The sequence below is a fragment of the Thrips palmi genome, unplaced genomic scaffold (genome assembly GCF_012932325.1).
Source record: "Thrips palmi isolate BJ-2018 unplaced genomic scaffold, TpBJ-2018v1 HiC_scaffold_3, whole genome shotgun sequence".
Lineage (NCBI taxonomy): Eukaryota > Metazoa > Arthropoda > Insecta > Thysanoptera > Thripidae > Thrips > Thrips palmi.
The window spans coordinates 11,160,418-11,175,788 of record NW_023144630.1 but is presented as its reverse complement, the minus strand read 5'-3'; the positions used below and the strand labels follow the sequence as shown (position 1 = coordinate 11,175,788).

The 15,371-nt window shown below is 39.2% G+C and overlaps 2 protein-coding genes and 1 long non-coding RNA gene across 3 annotated transcripts; 2 read left to right on the top strand and 1 right to left on the bottom strand.

The window, feature by feature from the left end:
- Window positions 1–2,157: 2,157 nt before the first annotated feature.
- Window positions 2,158–3,362, top strand: LOC117648317. Its single transcript, XR_004587891.1, has 4 exons — window positions 2,158–2,356; window positions 2,553–2,687; window positions 2,867–2,985; window positions 3,066–3,362. It is a non-coding gene; the product is annotated as an uncharacterized LOC117648317 (long non-coding RNA).
- A 238-nt stretch (window positions 3,363–3,600) lies between these two features.
- On the bottom strand, window positions 3,601–4,598 carry LOC117648299. The gene is made up of 2 exons (XM_034390755.1): window positions 4,318–4,598; window positions 3,601–4,237 (listed from the first exon to the last, which is right to left on the bottom strand). Exons 1-2 carry the CDS (start codon window positions 4,569–4,571, stop codon window positions 3,679–3,681), a joined length of 813 nt encoding a protein of 270 aa, XP_034246646.1. The 5' UTR covers window positions 4,572–4,598; the 3' UTR covers window positions 3,601–3,678.
- Window positions 4,599–7,494: 2,896 nt separating this feature from the next.
- LOC117647867 lies at window positions 7,495–11,337 on the top strand. Its single transcript, XM_034389838.1, has 12 exons — window positions 7,495–7,589; window positions 7,718–7,941; window positions 8,016–8,144; window positions 8,388–8,618; window positions 8,701–8,921; window positions 9,021–9,084; window positions 9,173–9,342; window positions 9,413–9,629; window positions 9,712–10,715; window positions 10,797–10,866; window positions 10,945–11,113; window positions 11,193–11,337. Exons 2-12 carry the CDS (start codon window positions 7,758–7,760, stop codon window positions 11,335–11,337), a joined length of 2,604 nt encoding a protein of 867 aa, XP_034245729.1. The 5' UTR covers window positions 7,495–7,589; window positions 7,718–7,757.
- Window positions 11,338–15,371: the final 4,034 nt, after the last annotated feature.

Sequence of the window (15,371 nt, the reverse complement as noted above, 5' to 3'; positions counted from 1 at the left end):
GAGATTTTGCAGGCTTGTTAGATATGTTCTTGGCTCGGCACACGCGAAATTTCACTATCCTAGCTCATGTGGTTCAGTTTTTATAGCCAAAAAACACCTAAAAACGGCGAAAATCGAGTTTTCTGCAGGCAGATCACACTCCAATAAATTAGGACTGGAAGACGGAAAGTTTACGGAGAACATTTGAAGCGGATCACTACGGTTTGACCAAAAAAGTGGGACGGAGCTCAACGGTTTCACCGTTACCTTTACCTAGACTCAAGCCGTACAAATTCTTACTACGGTCAAACCGTTGAACAGCTGTAAAACCTAGGGAGTGAATCTAGTTTCCGTTCAAGTGACATTTCAAACCAAAACGGTTTGGGAGGATAGCCTTACCGTTCAATATTCTAACATGAAAGCTAATCACAAAGCCGGACTCTTCGATAATTTGGAAATCAGACATAAGAGTAAGCCGAGGACTTCATTTCAAACACAGGTTAAAAGAATTACTTTAGATATGTTTGTGCATGAGTACTATCTATAATGATGTTGAATTAATTATTATCAATTCAGCTAACACATTGAGACAAGTGAATGGTTGCTTGTGCTGTCACACAATTATATATAAAATGATTGGTGAGCACAGTTATCTTCTGACAGGGAGAAAGCTGCAGGCTACTAACCGAGCAACATGATGAGAACACAATCCTGAGTTGGTCAGTGTAGCTGTCACCACAAGTGGCCATTCTTGTGAGAAAAAGCGGGAATTTCTTTCAAAAGGATGTTGCAACCTTCATGAACACATTAAGGGAGGGTGGGGCACCTAGTGACAGGGGCACCTAGTGACACAGGGGTGCCCTGGCCACCCTATGGCTCTTTCAGACACCTTGAGGTGGCTTATCTAAAGGTCTTGTGCTATGGAATCATGTTCAAGTGAAAGTGAGACTTTGAACAAAATATTTTAGCCCTAGAATAAAAGCAAAAAAACATTACCCAAAATCACAGATTTTACGACTTGTTAACAAAATTTTTTCTCGCATTCTTCCAGTACACGGCACTGCCGATCGTTCGGGCACTTTTAATCAATAATAAGGCCCCTTAGGAATTTGTTTTCGCTTAACCAGCTAAAAACACATGATTTCATTTTTTTAATATCAAATTTTGAACGGAAATGAGCCCCGGGGCAGGTAGTGACAGACACACTCTATTTACCGTATTGCAACGATTTAAACGTTTTAAAACATCGTTTTGGCAACCGGAAGTAAATTGTAAACCGTTGTCACACAACGAAACATAAATAAGACAAATTTGTACGACAATTTCGTAAAAATTTGAATTGATTGGCAATGAGTAAAAGCAGTTTTTTGGGGAAAAAAATGGCGCCGTTCAGAATGGTTTGATATTTAAAAAGTTTAAAGAGTCTAAAACAGAAAATTTTTCAATTAGCTGGAGCGTCGCTCTATGCGGTAATGTGGTTATATGACCTGTCATAGGTCCCCCGGGCTGGGGCACCAAGTGACAAGTGCAGAGGTCTGCGGGAAGCTATGAAAATAATAGAAATAGGTGTTGAAAACGCCACACTATGTTTTTGCGATCAAGGAAGGATCAAAGAAACCCTTCTGGGGTGTAAGCAGATTCTTTTCTCGCAAGTATCGGAGTGAGTGCCAAAATCCAAAAAGTGTCACTAGGTGCCCCACCCTCCCTTACTTAACTTGATTGTCCTTCATATTCACAAACGTCACTCCAAACTTCTCGCGTGAATCACAATTTTAGCACTCCAAACGTTCAAACTCCAGACTTTCCGTGTGCAAGAGGTCGCCATATTTATTTACTTGTTGCACTGCGGCAGTGGAGGTGGAGGGGCGGGGGGAGGAGGGGGCATTGCAGTGGGTTATGAGAAATAAATTGAGAAGATCTGAAGATCCGTACCCGCACGAAAACAGCCGCCTGGGCGCTGACCGCAATCCAACGAGAAACAAGGTTTTCTGAAAAAGGGGGTAATATTCATTCAAGAATCCGCTTAGAGCATGCTTCAGTCTCGAGATCACTGTCGTTCTGAGCTCTGACTTATATCTGCCTTGTGCACTCAATTTTACTGAATTTCTCATCGTCTTACTTTGCTTTCGCTTTTCGGAGAGATGCACTGCACATTTGTAAACAAACCCGTACACATTTGCGAATGCTTTCGTTAGTTGTTCATGAAAGTGCATGTTGTTTGATAGACTTTCACCTCCCCTTCCAAGCAAATATATTTGCTATTTCTAGTTTAACGAAGTCTTCTCTCGCCTCGCCTTTTCGTAGTTGAAGCTGTTGCCGCCTGGGAATACTCCCTCACGTCATGCTTGGCAATTGATTTAAACCTTACCCTTGAAATGTACATTGCTTTTAAGATTCCGACTTTCCGTTTTTATATTGAATTATTTCAGGGGAAGGGAACAGCATCTTTCCCTTTCGTAGGCTGTCGATATGAGATCAATGCATTTTCTTCTGCTTGTATTAACAGAATGCATTGGTAATAACCTACACCCACAAGCAGCAACAGAATTTAATGTTTATTGCCTTTGTTCCAGGTTCAATGGAATATTCAACAGGATAGGAGCCAGAGACTTCAGGAAAATTTTTCTTCCCACCAATTATTGCCAAGCTCTCTGCAGTTGCGGATTTGTCAACATCTCCCTGGTCTCCTGAACTGCGCATTCATTTATGTGAGTCCCATTGTTATCTAAGCCCTCCTTTCCTTGTGAACCTTGGATATGCAATTTTCTTGTAATCAAAACCCAATAGCTAAAAATTTAGCCTCCATAATTCCAAATAAAGCTTTACAGCTGTAATTATGAATAGCACTTCTGCCATGGTCCTAAAGTTGTGTTTGAAACTGTCACAGCTCACCACTCCACATTGACAACTTCGCTACTGTCTGTTGCTATCGAGTATCTGCAGCTGCCGCAGGCCAATAATCTAGGACTGCATATGGATGTCTCACATCATTCAGCTATTGCAAAGGTATATTTTATAAATTAATATTATTCATTTATCATTTCTGTTTTGATTTTTATGCCCATCTGTGTCTCCTGTTTTTCTAGATGCAGTAATCCAAGCAAGGAGTATGAGATAAGCACGCAAGAGAACTGAATCGCTGTCCTGGCCTCACATAGAACAGTTACTATGACATCCACTTTCTGGCTGTTCTTGAAATAGTTACAATTTCCTATGATTTATTCATCTCAGTTGGATGAGTGTGATTGGCGACTCATCATGACTCCTAAATGGTATGATTGTTTGTTTTGTCTGATTCGGCATGAGGAGTGTCATCGTGTTTGTTGCTGTAAACTCACTACAGTAGAATGAAGTCAGCCTTAGAATTGAATGTGTAAAACTGCTCTAATCTTCTTTTGAATCAGTTGCTGTCAGCTGATGTTGAAGCTCGCACATACTGTTACAAAGTTTTATTACAACTTAACAAAGGTGGCATCTCAGTAATAAAAAGTTTGTTCTAATTCTCTATTTTATTTTTTACTTCTTTAAAATTCTACTCCAATTACAAACTAGTAAAGCATCAATTAGATTATTATTGGTAAGCTAAATTAAAGTTCCCTTGATAAGGAAAAGTGCATTGTTTCTTTTTACAAAGACAATGTTACAATATTATGAGAATTCTTTCACTGAGTATCTAAAATTACATAGTTTTAAAAGATGTCACTCATCCAAAAATGGGCAAGTATGCTTAAGGGTCAAACACTGTTTTCCATAATATTCATAAGCTGGAAGTGGATAGTAATCCACAAGATCCTCTTTCAAAATGGATCCAAATTGTTCATCAGTTTCAATAGAATAGTATCCTTGGTTAGAGTTAACAGCAGTGCAAACTTTTAAAACAAATTTAACTTTGCTGCCATCATAGAGAATAAAAAGTATTTCACCAACTATCAGATCTGACTTCTTGGCACCAAGTAAAACCCACAGCCCAGGACTATATGTTATACCATGAATGTCCACTGACTTCAGGATATGTTGAAAAGAAGGGTCCTCTTCTATAATATTAACAACTTCTTGCTTCATATCTGCAATCACTATGGGGCTGGCATCTTTCTCCTTGTAGACAACAGTTGATGGAAACATGTATCCAGTAAATTTGTACGCAAAGTTGAGTACATACTTATTTGCAAGAGTTTTAGTGATGTTTTTGAAATTGTTTGCACATTTTGCAGCTTGTTTGAAAAACACATGCCGGCTCTCAAAGCGAAGCGTCCACAACCTGCAAAAGATATTTATTTTAAAATTAATTTTGTTTTTCAAACTTAAAACTTTTTTTTGTTGAAAAAAATTTATAAATACCTTATAAGAGGTCCGAAGTAAGTCACCAATTCTGGATAGTGTCCTAAGTAGTGGTGCTTTGGTTGAAGTTTTTTTGAAAACAACTTTGCTCTAGTTTCTAAATATATAGCAATCATTTGCTTCAACTTCAATAGTTGCAAATTAGTTATTGCAGGAGCAAATACATATTCACAAATAGACTTCAGTAGTAAAGCTAGTTTCCAAACAGGATCTTCTGGGTCTTCGATTTGGTCACCAATCAAAAATGGAAACATTCGGATGAAGAGCCATACCTCAGAGGCGTGGCCACGGATCTTCTTCAAAGATGGTTCCAGCTTCACAAGTGAGTCAGCAGCATCTCGACCTTTGCACTTGAAATTCTGTATTCTTCGGTTGAGAGTTTCGAAAGAAAACCATTGCTTCACTTCAATGAAGTATCGTAAGAAGAGAGCATAGTCATTCCTTGCAATTCCTTCAAGGATATCATGACCACTGCAAGGAGGCTGTCCTGGATTGCTTACATGGAAGAAGGGAATGTCATTGAACACACTTGCCATCTTGATTCCTTTCTTATAATCTAGGGGATCATCTGGGTTTAAGCCGGCAACAACTTCATCATATTCTTCAGGAGTACGGAAGGGCATAGTAAAGGAGGGATCGGCTTCAATAGATTTCTTCCTTGCTTCACAAAATCTGCAATAATATTCTCCGGTAAAACTTTCCACAAAGCCACCAATATAATGTTGCCCTAAATTATCGCCACATAGATGAGTCATAACTACTGGCAAAGTTTCATGCCTGTATTTAATACCATTCTCAACTAAATCTGTCAACTCTTCTATAAGCTCCTTTAATACTTTGTCAGCTCCAAAATACTTGATGTCAGTTTCTTTCACTATAAATGCAAGCTGGATAGCATCAACTTTTGATCTGCTATTTGGATCAAGATTTCCAAGAAGAAAGTAAAATCCCAAACATTTGTAAGTTCCTGCAGTGGGGCTTAACGGATAGAACTCAAACGCATCTTGGAAGAAAATCAGTTGAATACTCTTCATCAAACTGCAGATTGGGTGATCGGTATATGATTTGCCATCAGTGAAGTCTTTGTATACACCTGGTATTGAAGTGCGTTGAAAAGACTCATCAATTTGCTTTTGGATCGATGGATCATTAAACATTGTCTGCAGTGTGTCTCGTATAGCAATGCGATGAGCATACTTCATTTTCCCAGAATCATCTAGGCCGAGTGGTATTTCAACAGTTTCCAAAAAAGCACATCTTTCCTTGTAAAACTTCTCTCTCATGTGTTTTGTTGTCAAATTCACAAAATCTTTACCACGATGATGAGTGTTAAAGATTATATCTTTAGAGAGTGCATCCTTTATGATATCATCAGATCTTTGAGCATCAATACCGGCTTGGGTAAGTCGTGCTTTTAAAGCAACTGAGATTCGATGATGAGACATTTCTAGAAGCAAAGCTATCTCTTCTGATATGGCTTGCACTTTAACAGCAGGAACTAGCAAAACTCCTTCTAACCATAAGTAGAACTTCCCTACATGATCCCTTACCATGTTTTCAGGATAAATATTGTCCCTGCCTGCATTTTCCTCCTGGTGTGCATGGTTTGGCGGTTCACAATCAAAAAAGTTATCATCTTCCCCAAAACCAGTTTCATCATCTATTTCTGCCTCAGATGCACTATCGCTATCATCATCATCATTGAAACAAACACTACCTTCAGTATTAATATGAAATGTTCTTTCTGTTTTTTCTTCTGATGAATGTAAATCAGCCCTGTGGTATTGACTCGCATGAGTCCTGAAGGTGGTGATTTTAGAAAATCTATTTGCACATGGTTGAAAAGGGCAAAGTATTACAAATCCATTTTTGATGTGACCTTCTAAATGCTTCTTGAGATCCTTCATTGTGCGAAATTCCTCTTGACATGTAATTTCTTGACATCTATATTTGACACACAGGAGGACATCTGAGACAAGATTTGCACCTGCAGAGGTACTGGCTTGTGGAGCTGCATTGGAGTGACACCGTCGAAAATGATTACCAAGGGCACCCTTTGAAGGAAATGTTTCCTGACAGATGCAGCACTTAAAAGAGTAGTTTTTGTCTCTTGAGTGCACATCTAAGTGACTTAAGTACGAAGGCAATGACTCTAAAGAGGTGTTGCAAGAGGGGCAAAGGAATGGCCCAGGATTGGCTTCAATGCAACCAATAAGGAGCAGGATGTTTATGAGGGCTATTGACATTACAAGTAGGCCCCCAAGTTCGATAACATCACTGCTAGCATCTGAGGGATGGTTGCGTGGTCCTCGGCCATTGAAGAGTCCTATTCGAACTCGCCAAGCGTCCAGGGTAATGCCCATGTTTAATTAGTTGTTGACCTGGGAAATTGATTAGAAATGAGAAATTAATTGAAGGCATAACTCTGTTGCATTTGAATTATATGGTTGAGTTAACCTACTGGTAGTCAAATCTAAGGCCAGCAGCAGCTTTGCTCTTATCTTAATGGCCAAACTTTAGCAATAAAAATTGCTGAGAACATTTCCTCTGATTGTGAAAGACCTGGCAACAAGACAGAGAGGACAGATTTTAAAGGCGGTACAATGTTATTGATTACAAATGTCCAATAATTTATTCATTAAAAAAATCTACTTAGAGAAAAAATGAAAATACTTTCTTACGTCATAATGAACAAGGAAGACACTCTCACAAATTTCACTGGGCAATAAATAATGGCTTAGAGGAGTTCTAACTTCCCAATTGAGGACTGTTTTTTAGAAGTTTCTGCCGTTACGTTCAAACTAGTGGTTGCCGTGTCGATAGGCCGCTCCCAACTCCGCCCGCCTTCGCCAGTCAAATGTTATGACTATAGGCAGCCTGCGCAGGGAATACCCCAAAGTTGTTCATTTCAGTTTCCTCAACTTATTTTCGTAATTTTGCTAGTAACCCTTTGCACAATATCTTCATTAAAATTTAGCGACGTGTTTCCAGCCCCAAATCTATCAATAAATGTTTGCAATATCGCATTCCTTAACTTATTTTATTTTTCATTTGTTTTTTTTGCAGGTTGTTGAGGCTTTCATAGAGGGCACTGTACGGCCAGCCGCTCCATTTGCAAAGGCGCCAACGAGTGAACTTAGAAAAGTTTTGAGTGTTAGTCGAACTTCAGAGCTGGAATTTGGGTTTGTGCCTTTTCAACAAAGCGCTTTGTCCTTGTAGGTGAATTCAATCCATTGCGTTCTTCCGCCTCACGAACTAGGGCTGCACAACAGGTACGCCAATTTCTCAAACCAGTAATGGATTGATAACCCTTAGCTCACCGATCTGGCTTGCAGTTTTTCGTTTAAAACCCTTCAAACCTGCGACTTGCTTCAGCTCCGATCTTTTCTTTATTTTCTAGTGAGCGCCAAGCGTGCCCGTCAGGTGTCCTCAGCTTTAAGATGAATAGAAATCTATTCCCTGATAATAGTGACTCTGACTCAGATCCATCTCATGACAGCAATGATGAGGATTTTACAGACATTGCTATGTATTTTGATGTCGAAAAGTTTGATCAACTTTCTAAATTAGAGAAAAGTGCCTTTATGGCTCAAAAGGCCCGTTATGACCAGATGCGCAACAGATGTGAGTAAACTTATTCAATTTTGTTCATTGTTTTATCCACTGCTCGTTTAAAAACACTTCTTTTATTTTTTCAGGTCCAGATTTACCAATTCAGCCTCCAAATTTCATGACAGAGTACAGCAATAGAATATTAAAAAGGAAACAGGCAGCTGACAAAAGTGCAAAGAAGAAAGCTCGCGTGGAAAAACAGAAGGATATTTCTTGTAAGTTGTTGGAGTTGTGCGCTAATAAAGTGCAAACACTTAGGCTATATTGACTTAGGGACATTCACACTTCACAATTCACAGGGGTGAGGGGTGAGGTGGGGAATCGTGAAGTATAAAGCCTATCCGCCTCCTCTGGCCCTGTCTGTGAATCTTGAAGTGTGAATTTCCTTAACTTTGTTATACCCAGCAACAAAACTGAAACAAGCAGAAATTTGAGGCTTCTATTATTTTTTCTCTTAGCTCAGCCAAAAAGGACAAGTGGACGGATCAGACAGGCTGCAGCAGCTAATTCCACGACCATTGATGCCTCAACTGCAGGAGCTGATGCCACTGATATTGATGAGGTTGACGATGATTTAGATTTTGAGGTAAAAATCTACTTTACACCTTCTGAGTGGTCTGGAATGGCGCTAACAGTGAAACGCCATGCTCAGAATGCTTTAGAAGATTATAATAATGCTAAGAGTAAAGGTACTGTAATCTATCAATAATTTTGATGTCATAAAAACAATAGCAAGGAAATTTTGTGGTTTTTTAATGTCTGATGTTACAGGTATTGACATGGCCATTCCGAAGTTCATGAACAGAGGAAACAAAGAGGCTGCCGGATCTAGTGGGAGTCATGCTCAAGATGCAACAGATGTGCTCAAAAGCCAATCATCAGAATTGTATAAAGGCTCTGAGGCTCCTTCATCCAGTGGAAGTAATTCCACCCTTCCAGGTTTTCTACACACATCAAAAGATAAATTGCCAATCTTTAATATTGACTTGCCTGTAAGCATGACCTTGAATTTTTTGTTTTATTTTTAATCCTCTACTGAATTTTACTTGATCTGATTGTGACAGTTTGTTCTCCTTTTCTGTTTCTTTTAGGGTTGTTCATTGTGGAGCAGCTCTGGTTCAAACAAATCTTCTCCTTTTAGAGGAAAGTCTACATGTAAGTAGTCAATTAAGTTCAGGGTGTTTTTTTGTTTTTTTAATTTTGATGTACTTTGTTTACCCATTTTTTGAAACAATTATTTCAGCTTTTAATTCAGTTAATAGTCAGATTATAAGGAAACCCATGACTAAAGATCAAAATTCATTTGTATTAAATAGTAATATTGCCAATAATGATATGCAGGATGACATAATTAGTATTACTGAACCAGAAAATACAGATGAAACAGACCAGCTGGTAATCGATGAGAATTTGGTGAGTAAAACACAATACGATATTAACCGGAAAGATTCTTTATAATAATTCCATGTCTCTTGTATTTTAGGATGTTAAGGCTGCAATTGGAACCGCCATCAAAAAAGTTGTTCCTAAAATTCAAGACTCTGTTCTGGCTACTCTAGAAAGTACCCTGGAATTGAAAGGTGTTGAATCTGTTGATGACTTTACTCTCATCGATGCCTCATGGCTACAAGGACATGGCCTTACTGAGATTCAAGTGAAAAAAATCATGGTAGCATTTCAAAATTATGGATCTGATAAAGGTAAGATTTTCTCTTGCTCTCCCACATTTGTGGCTACTATATACTTATGTCATTTGCATCTCCTTTTTATTGTATTTTTCAGAAAACATTGGTGGAAAGGAACAGCAAAAGAAAGCCCAGAAAAAGAAGCCACCCTTACCTTTAATGAAGCCTGTAGTTGAACAGCCTACCATAGCATCCAGACACTCCTTGAGCACAAAAGTAATCGAAGTTGGAGTTTTGGACCTGCGCATTGATTTTAACAAATTCAGTGAATCGTTGCTTAGCAGTATGGGAAAACAGGAAAGACCGTCAGCCTGTGACAGATTACGAATGGTTAATCTCTTATCCCATGATATATATGATAGATACAATGAAGTCAAAAAGAGTAATCCCTCCTTGCAGAAAACACCAGGCAGAGATGTTTATAAAAAAGTAGTGCAGGCCTTGTTTGTTGACTACAAAGCATGCTTTAATGACACATTGAACAGTGTACAATATAAGGATGGCTCATGGTCTCTAGTAAATCAAATCGAGACATGTGTTGAAAACATGTACAGGCCAAATACACCAAGAGGTGAGCGGCAAACTCCTGCAAAGGGAAACAGAAGTGCTGCCTGCATACTACCCGAGAAGTATTCTATAGCAATGACCAAACAGATGCAAGGAGAGGCAGAAGCTACTAGAAAAAATTTACTGTCTATCTTCAGATCTCCAAGAGACAAGTGGGACTGGCCTGCTATAAAGGAAATGATGAAGCATGAACCAAGCTTGGGAGCGCAAAGGGCCTTGATTAATTCTAGGACTAGGGACATTACTTTTATCACTGAAAAGTGGCCCTTCCTCTCAGAACTAAGTGGACTCATGTGCCATCTGGATGAGATTACTGGACAAAGTTTACTCGAAAGTTTTGAAAACTTTGTTGATAATAGCATGGATGACCTTATCAGCTACCTCATAGCCATGTCCCCTCAAAGAGTGAAGTTAATGAGACTGAAGAAAGAGCTTGACTTTGGCAGTGGGGAGCATAGGCGGCTTCTTGCTGCATTATTCATGCTTGCTATCCACTGGAATGAGGATGTCTCCACCTTGGCATCTTTAGTTGAGGCAAGTGTTGAATGATTGCTAAGTTACTGTTTTGAAAAGACTGAAATGGTTTTTATCATAATTTTTCTTACTTCTCATTAGGAAAATACAATGCCACATGAGGTAGAAGATGTTATCAAGTTACCCTCAACACCTCATATTGTTGCTTTAGGTAAGTTGCATCTATTTCTCTTTGTCTTATTATGTATGTTGATTATATTCTGTCTTTTTATTTATGTTTTTGTCTTAGGTACCTCATTTTACACAACCAAAAAATTCTTCGTATTCTTGGATTGTAAGTGCCTCTGTAGCAACTTAAACAATGCCTTGGAGGCACTCATGTGTATGTGTGCAGCATATTTTATATTTGGGGTGCTGTATCCTACTAGTCTAAACAACACGCTGACTTATTTTGAGAGGTAAGAATCATTACAGCAGACCCTGCTGTGTATGCCTATCACTTGGTCAAAATTTTCTGATATTATCTTTACGTTTCAGAATGGTGGCAAATTTGTCAGATGGAACTGGTTTAGTGAAATCCACAACTGCCAGAGGAGCTCCAGCTCTTTCAAGCTTCAGCAAAGTGAAGAAGTTGCAAGATGAGATTGAGCGATTTCAGAAGGATCTTCTTGGGGATGACTAAAACAAGAAAAGTGAAATTGAACCGCTTTTAATGATTTCATTTTATTTCTTTGTTCACCAATTTTTTGATTAAGTGTTGGTTAGATTTTACTAACAGGAGAAAAGTGAACTGTTTCAATGGTTATTCTCTATATATTTTATTTGATAACTTATTTCTTGTGTACAAGTCTTTTGAAGTTTACAAACAGTGCAAAGTTGAACTGTTTTTTTTTTATTTCTCTATATATTTTATTTGATTACTTATTTTTTTGTGTTAGTGTGGGTTAAAGTTTACAAACAGGAGCAAAGTTTAACTGTTTAAATGATTAATTTTTATACCTTTACATATTTTATTTGATTACATATTCCTTTGTTAGTGTGGGTTACAGAGGGTACTGAAATAAATCACACATATCTTTTGTTATTATTTTTCTTTACTTTTGCTCAACATATGTTTCCCATTTAAATTCCAATTCATCTAGTGTGACTAACCGTTCAGACAACTCTTTGAAATAAGGCTGTAAACTGTTTTTGATCAAGCTAGCAAGACAACCAGGTGAAAAGATAGCGTTTGAGTTTGGCGCTGGCTGATGTACACTGCCAGACCGCCATTTTGAGGAGCGCGAAATTTCTCATATTGGGTTTTACTGCTTGCTATGAAAAATTACACATGTAGTGCAGTGTAGTGTGTAAACATTTAAAGTCTAGGTGTCTAACTGCGGTCATTCGCTGTGATGTTTTTTAACATAGAGTTGAATGTTTTGATTGTATCATAGCTTTTATCAAGGAGTGAAGTAGGCAATTGCTTGCTAGATATGTGATGTGCTGTAACAGTATTTGTTTATCTGACTTTATCATCAATAACATGAGAGAGAGGTTAAGTGTGCTTAGACTCAGTGACAGGAGTACTGAAGCTATTTTCTACAGCAGAAAGGATAGGACACTTCTGATAGAAGCTAACCTCTACAATGGAAGGCTTTTTCTCATCAGATGTTGTTGGAGCAGGAAAGGGGCAAGGAATAATGGATTATTGAGGTAAGATCAGTATTAATTTGCCTCCAGTGCAATATAAAGATAAAAATTGAATCGGACACTGGATTCGATTCTCGGATTAATCTGAGGAGCTGGGAAAAGCGATAAGAGCAGCCGTGGCTATGGTGAGATGCTATAGCATTCGAACAGCGCATTGTCTGAAGCACGGTCAAGAGGAAACATTGAAACGGCTTGACCGTTAATGCTTTTCACTCTTGTCCGTTCCCAGTTTCAATGTTCCGTTCCAGATCCTGCTATCCGTAAGAATCTTTTTGCCAAGCCGTTTGATTTTGGAAGCCGTATTGAAAACCGTAACTCAAACGGTAGTTGGCGGTGTAAAATTAGCGGTACTTCCTCCGTTCCAAAACCGTGATTATTTATAGGAGTGCATATTCTCCGTAGGACCTTACAGTGATCTCCCTAGGAATATACAGTCTTCCAGGTCCCACGGAGAAGGGCTGTGCGGACTTACAGAGAATAAATGTGGGCCCTACGGAGAATACTGTAAGATCCTACGAGAATATTGATAAGAGGGCTACGGAGAATCCCGGCAAAAAAATTAACAGAATTTTCCGTACCTTTTTGCCACAGTGTTGTAGAAAGTTCAATGGAACCGGCATGACGAGTGCAGTGCAGTCCAGGCCTCGTTGTACTTTACAATTCCCGTTGTACTTTTGTTGTACTATTCACACCATTTCTTGCAGTATTAAACGTCGCCGCCACTATTTTCGTGAACTTGCCCTTGAAAGTGGAAGGCCGTGATTGCAACTATCTCGTCGACAACCGACAGACGCTTTCGCACACTTGGGTAATTACATCCACGCGTTGGTGGACGAAGTGGACTTCCCTGACGTTTGCTTAAGACAGCGCCATATCAGCGCAGCCAATTAAAACTCGCGTTCAGAGCCTTGTTAAAACTAGAAGATCAACCGCCACTCAGTCGCAGAAACAGATTTAAGCTATCTGCTGCGTAGAAGGTTACCCGTGAAAAGACTAATTTTATGAACCGACCTTTTTAATCGTTACCATCTGAGTCTTTTACTAAAAATTTTTCACTTGAGTGCTGTGTGTATTTCCTGTAACTTTTTCGACGAAGTTACAAATGTGAGGAACCCATTGAAGGAACGATTTACCTCATCGCGTTTGACTACTGCCGGAAAGACTCACCTGAACGGACTATTCGGAAGGCTGCAGAACATCCAACTACACGGGCGTCAAGTCGCCGCGAGTTCGACTGTATTCTTCGATTACCCCTTATCACACGCGCACGCGAGGAGTAGGCCTAGGTTGACCACACAGCGTCGCCCTACAGCCGCACAGCCATACTGACCCCCTGTACCGCAGCGCAACTCTTGCTTAGTCTATAACACTAAATCGCATTCAAACTTCTGTGCGCGAGGAAGTGGCGCGCGCATCCCTTCCGTTCTCCGCCCTGTGCATCCCCCTCCCCTTCTCTGCCGTGCGCCGCCAAGAAGCTTCTCGAAGCGTCATTCCGTGTCCAGCGTCCTGTGTGTGTGCACGTTCGGTTCGAGGTTCGAGGAAGATGAGTGACGAAGATGTGTCCATTGATCTGGACGTGAGTGGGACCCCCTGTGAGGGGCGGGCAGACGAAGATGTGTTGCTCAGGGAGCTACAAGAGGGAATGGAGCACTGTTAAAAAATTTTTCTGAAAATTCAGACTAAATGAACCGAAGAAAATTTCGCAAAAGGCACTGCTAATTATCAGACCAACTTTTTCAGAAACATGCGGTCTGAAAATTCAGACCTGTGAATTCAGACCACAAGGCTATGTTTTAAGACCTCAAGTCTGAATTATTAAGACCGCTGGACTCTGAAATTTAGGAATTCGGTGAGATTAAAATTGAGATGTCTTATTTTTTAAAAAAAGGGTTTCCTGGTCTGAATTTGCTTTCAGCAGTTCACTCCCATACCCCTCGCTCCCTCTTTGTGCGCAGTGCGGGGAAGGTAATAAAGTTGATCCAACTATGCTTTAAGAAGGATGAAAATTGCTGTGGCTAGTAAAAGTAAATTTTGTAACCTTAAGGAACTGTCAAGTGAAACTTGCATGTCCTAGAAATATATGTCACAGGAAGTCATTTTGAGGTCAAAACTCCACCACTATTAGATAAATTTATTCGCAAAGTTGGGGACTCCAACTCTAATTAGTTTTTGAGTTATGGAGGTTTACGTAAACTTTTAGTCGTTTCCTCAAATTCTTCTCACGACAAAGGATTAGCTACCTAGTCTTCAGATTCTGGCAATTATATCTATTTTTTTATATGAAGAAGAAAGAGTTGTCAAATTTGAAAAAAAAAGTCCAGAAGAGGCTGTAAAAGCTAACTTATCAGGCCCACTTTATTTTTCTTCAAATTTTAAGGGGGGAAATACCCATTAAAACGCGTATTTTTGTCATTTTTTTTTCACTCAATTTGAGTAGGTTACCCTATGTGGTAGTCAGAGGTCTGAAATATGATTATTATAGAAGGTATTTCCAGCCCCAAACTGATCCTGAAGCTAGAATAAAGTTACGTATTCTTCTGATGAAAAGGTGTTACATGTCCCTTGCGCGCAACATTCCAAGAGAACCAAAAGCTACAGAGCCAGGATTTCACTTCAAAACACTGAAAATTGACTCTACAAATCCCTGGAGCCCAAAAATTTAAAAAGGAAAAAAAATTTTTTTTTTTAAAATTTCAAAATTTTGGGGGAACTTCAACAGGTATAAGGTCCCGTCAGGTAAATCCCATCAGGTATTGTTCTTTAGGTATAATTGGCAACACGCATAATTTCAACAGGTATAATAGTTTTATTTTTAGTTTCATCAGGCATAATTTGCATGAAGTATAATTCCCCTCAGGCATAACTTTTATTTTTAATTAATTTTATATTTTACATTAAATTCAGCTCTGAGAGCGATATACTGTGGGCAAAGTGACACCTTGCCAGGTGGGTGCATTCAGAAAGCAAAGCAATAGTGGAACCTTGGCCCAAAGGGGGGAGACCCATTCCAGGGGTTTGGAAGAA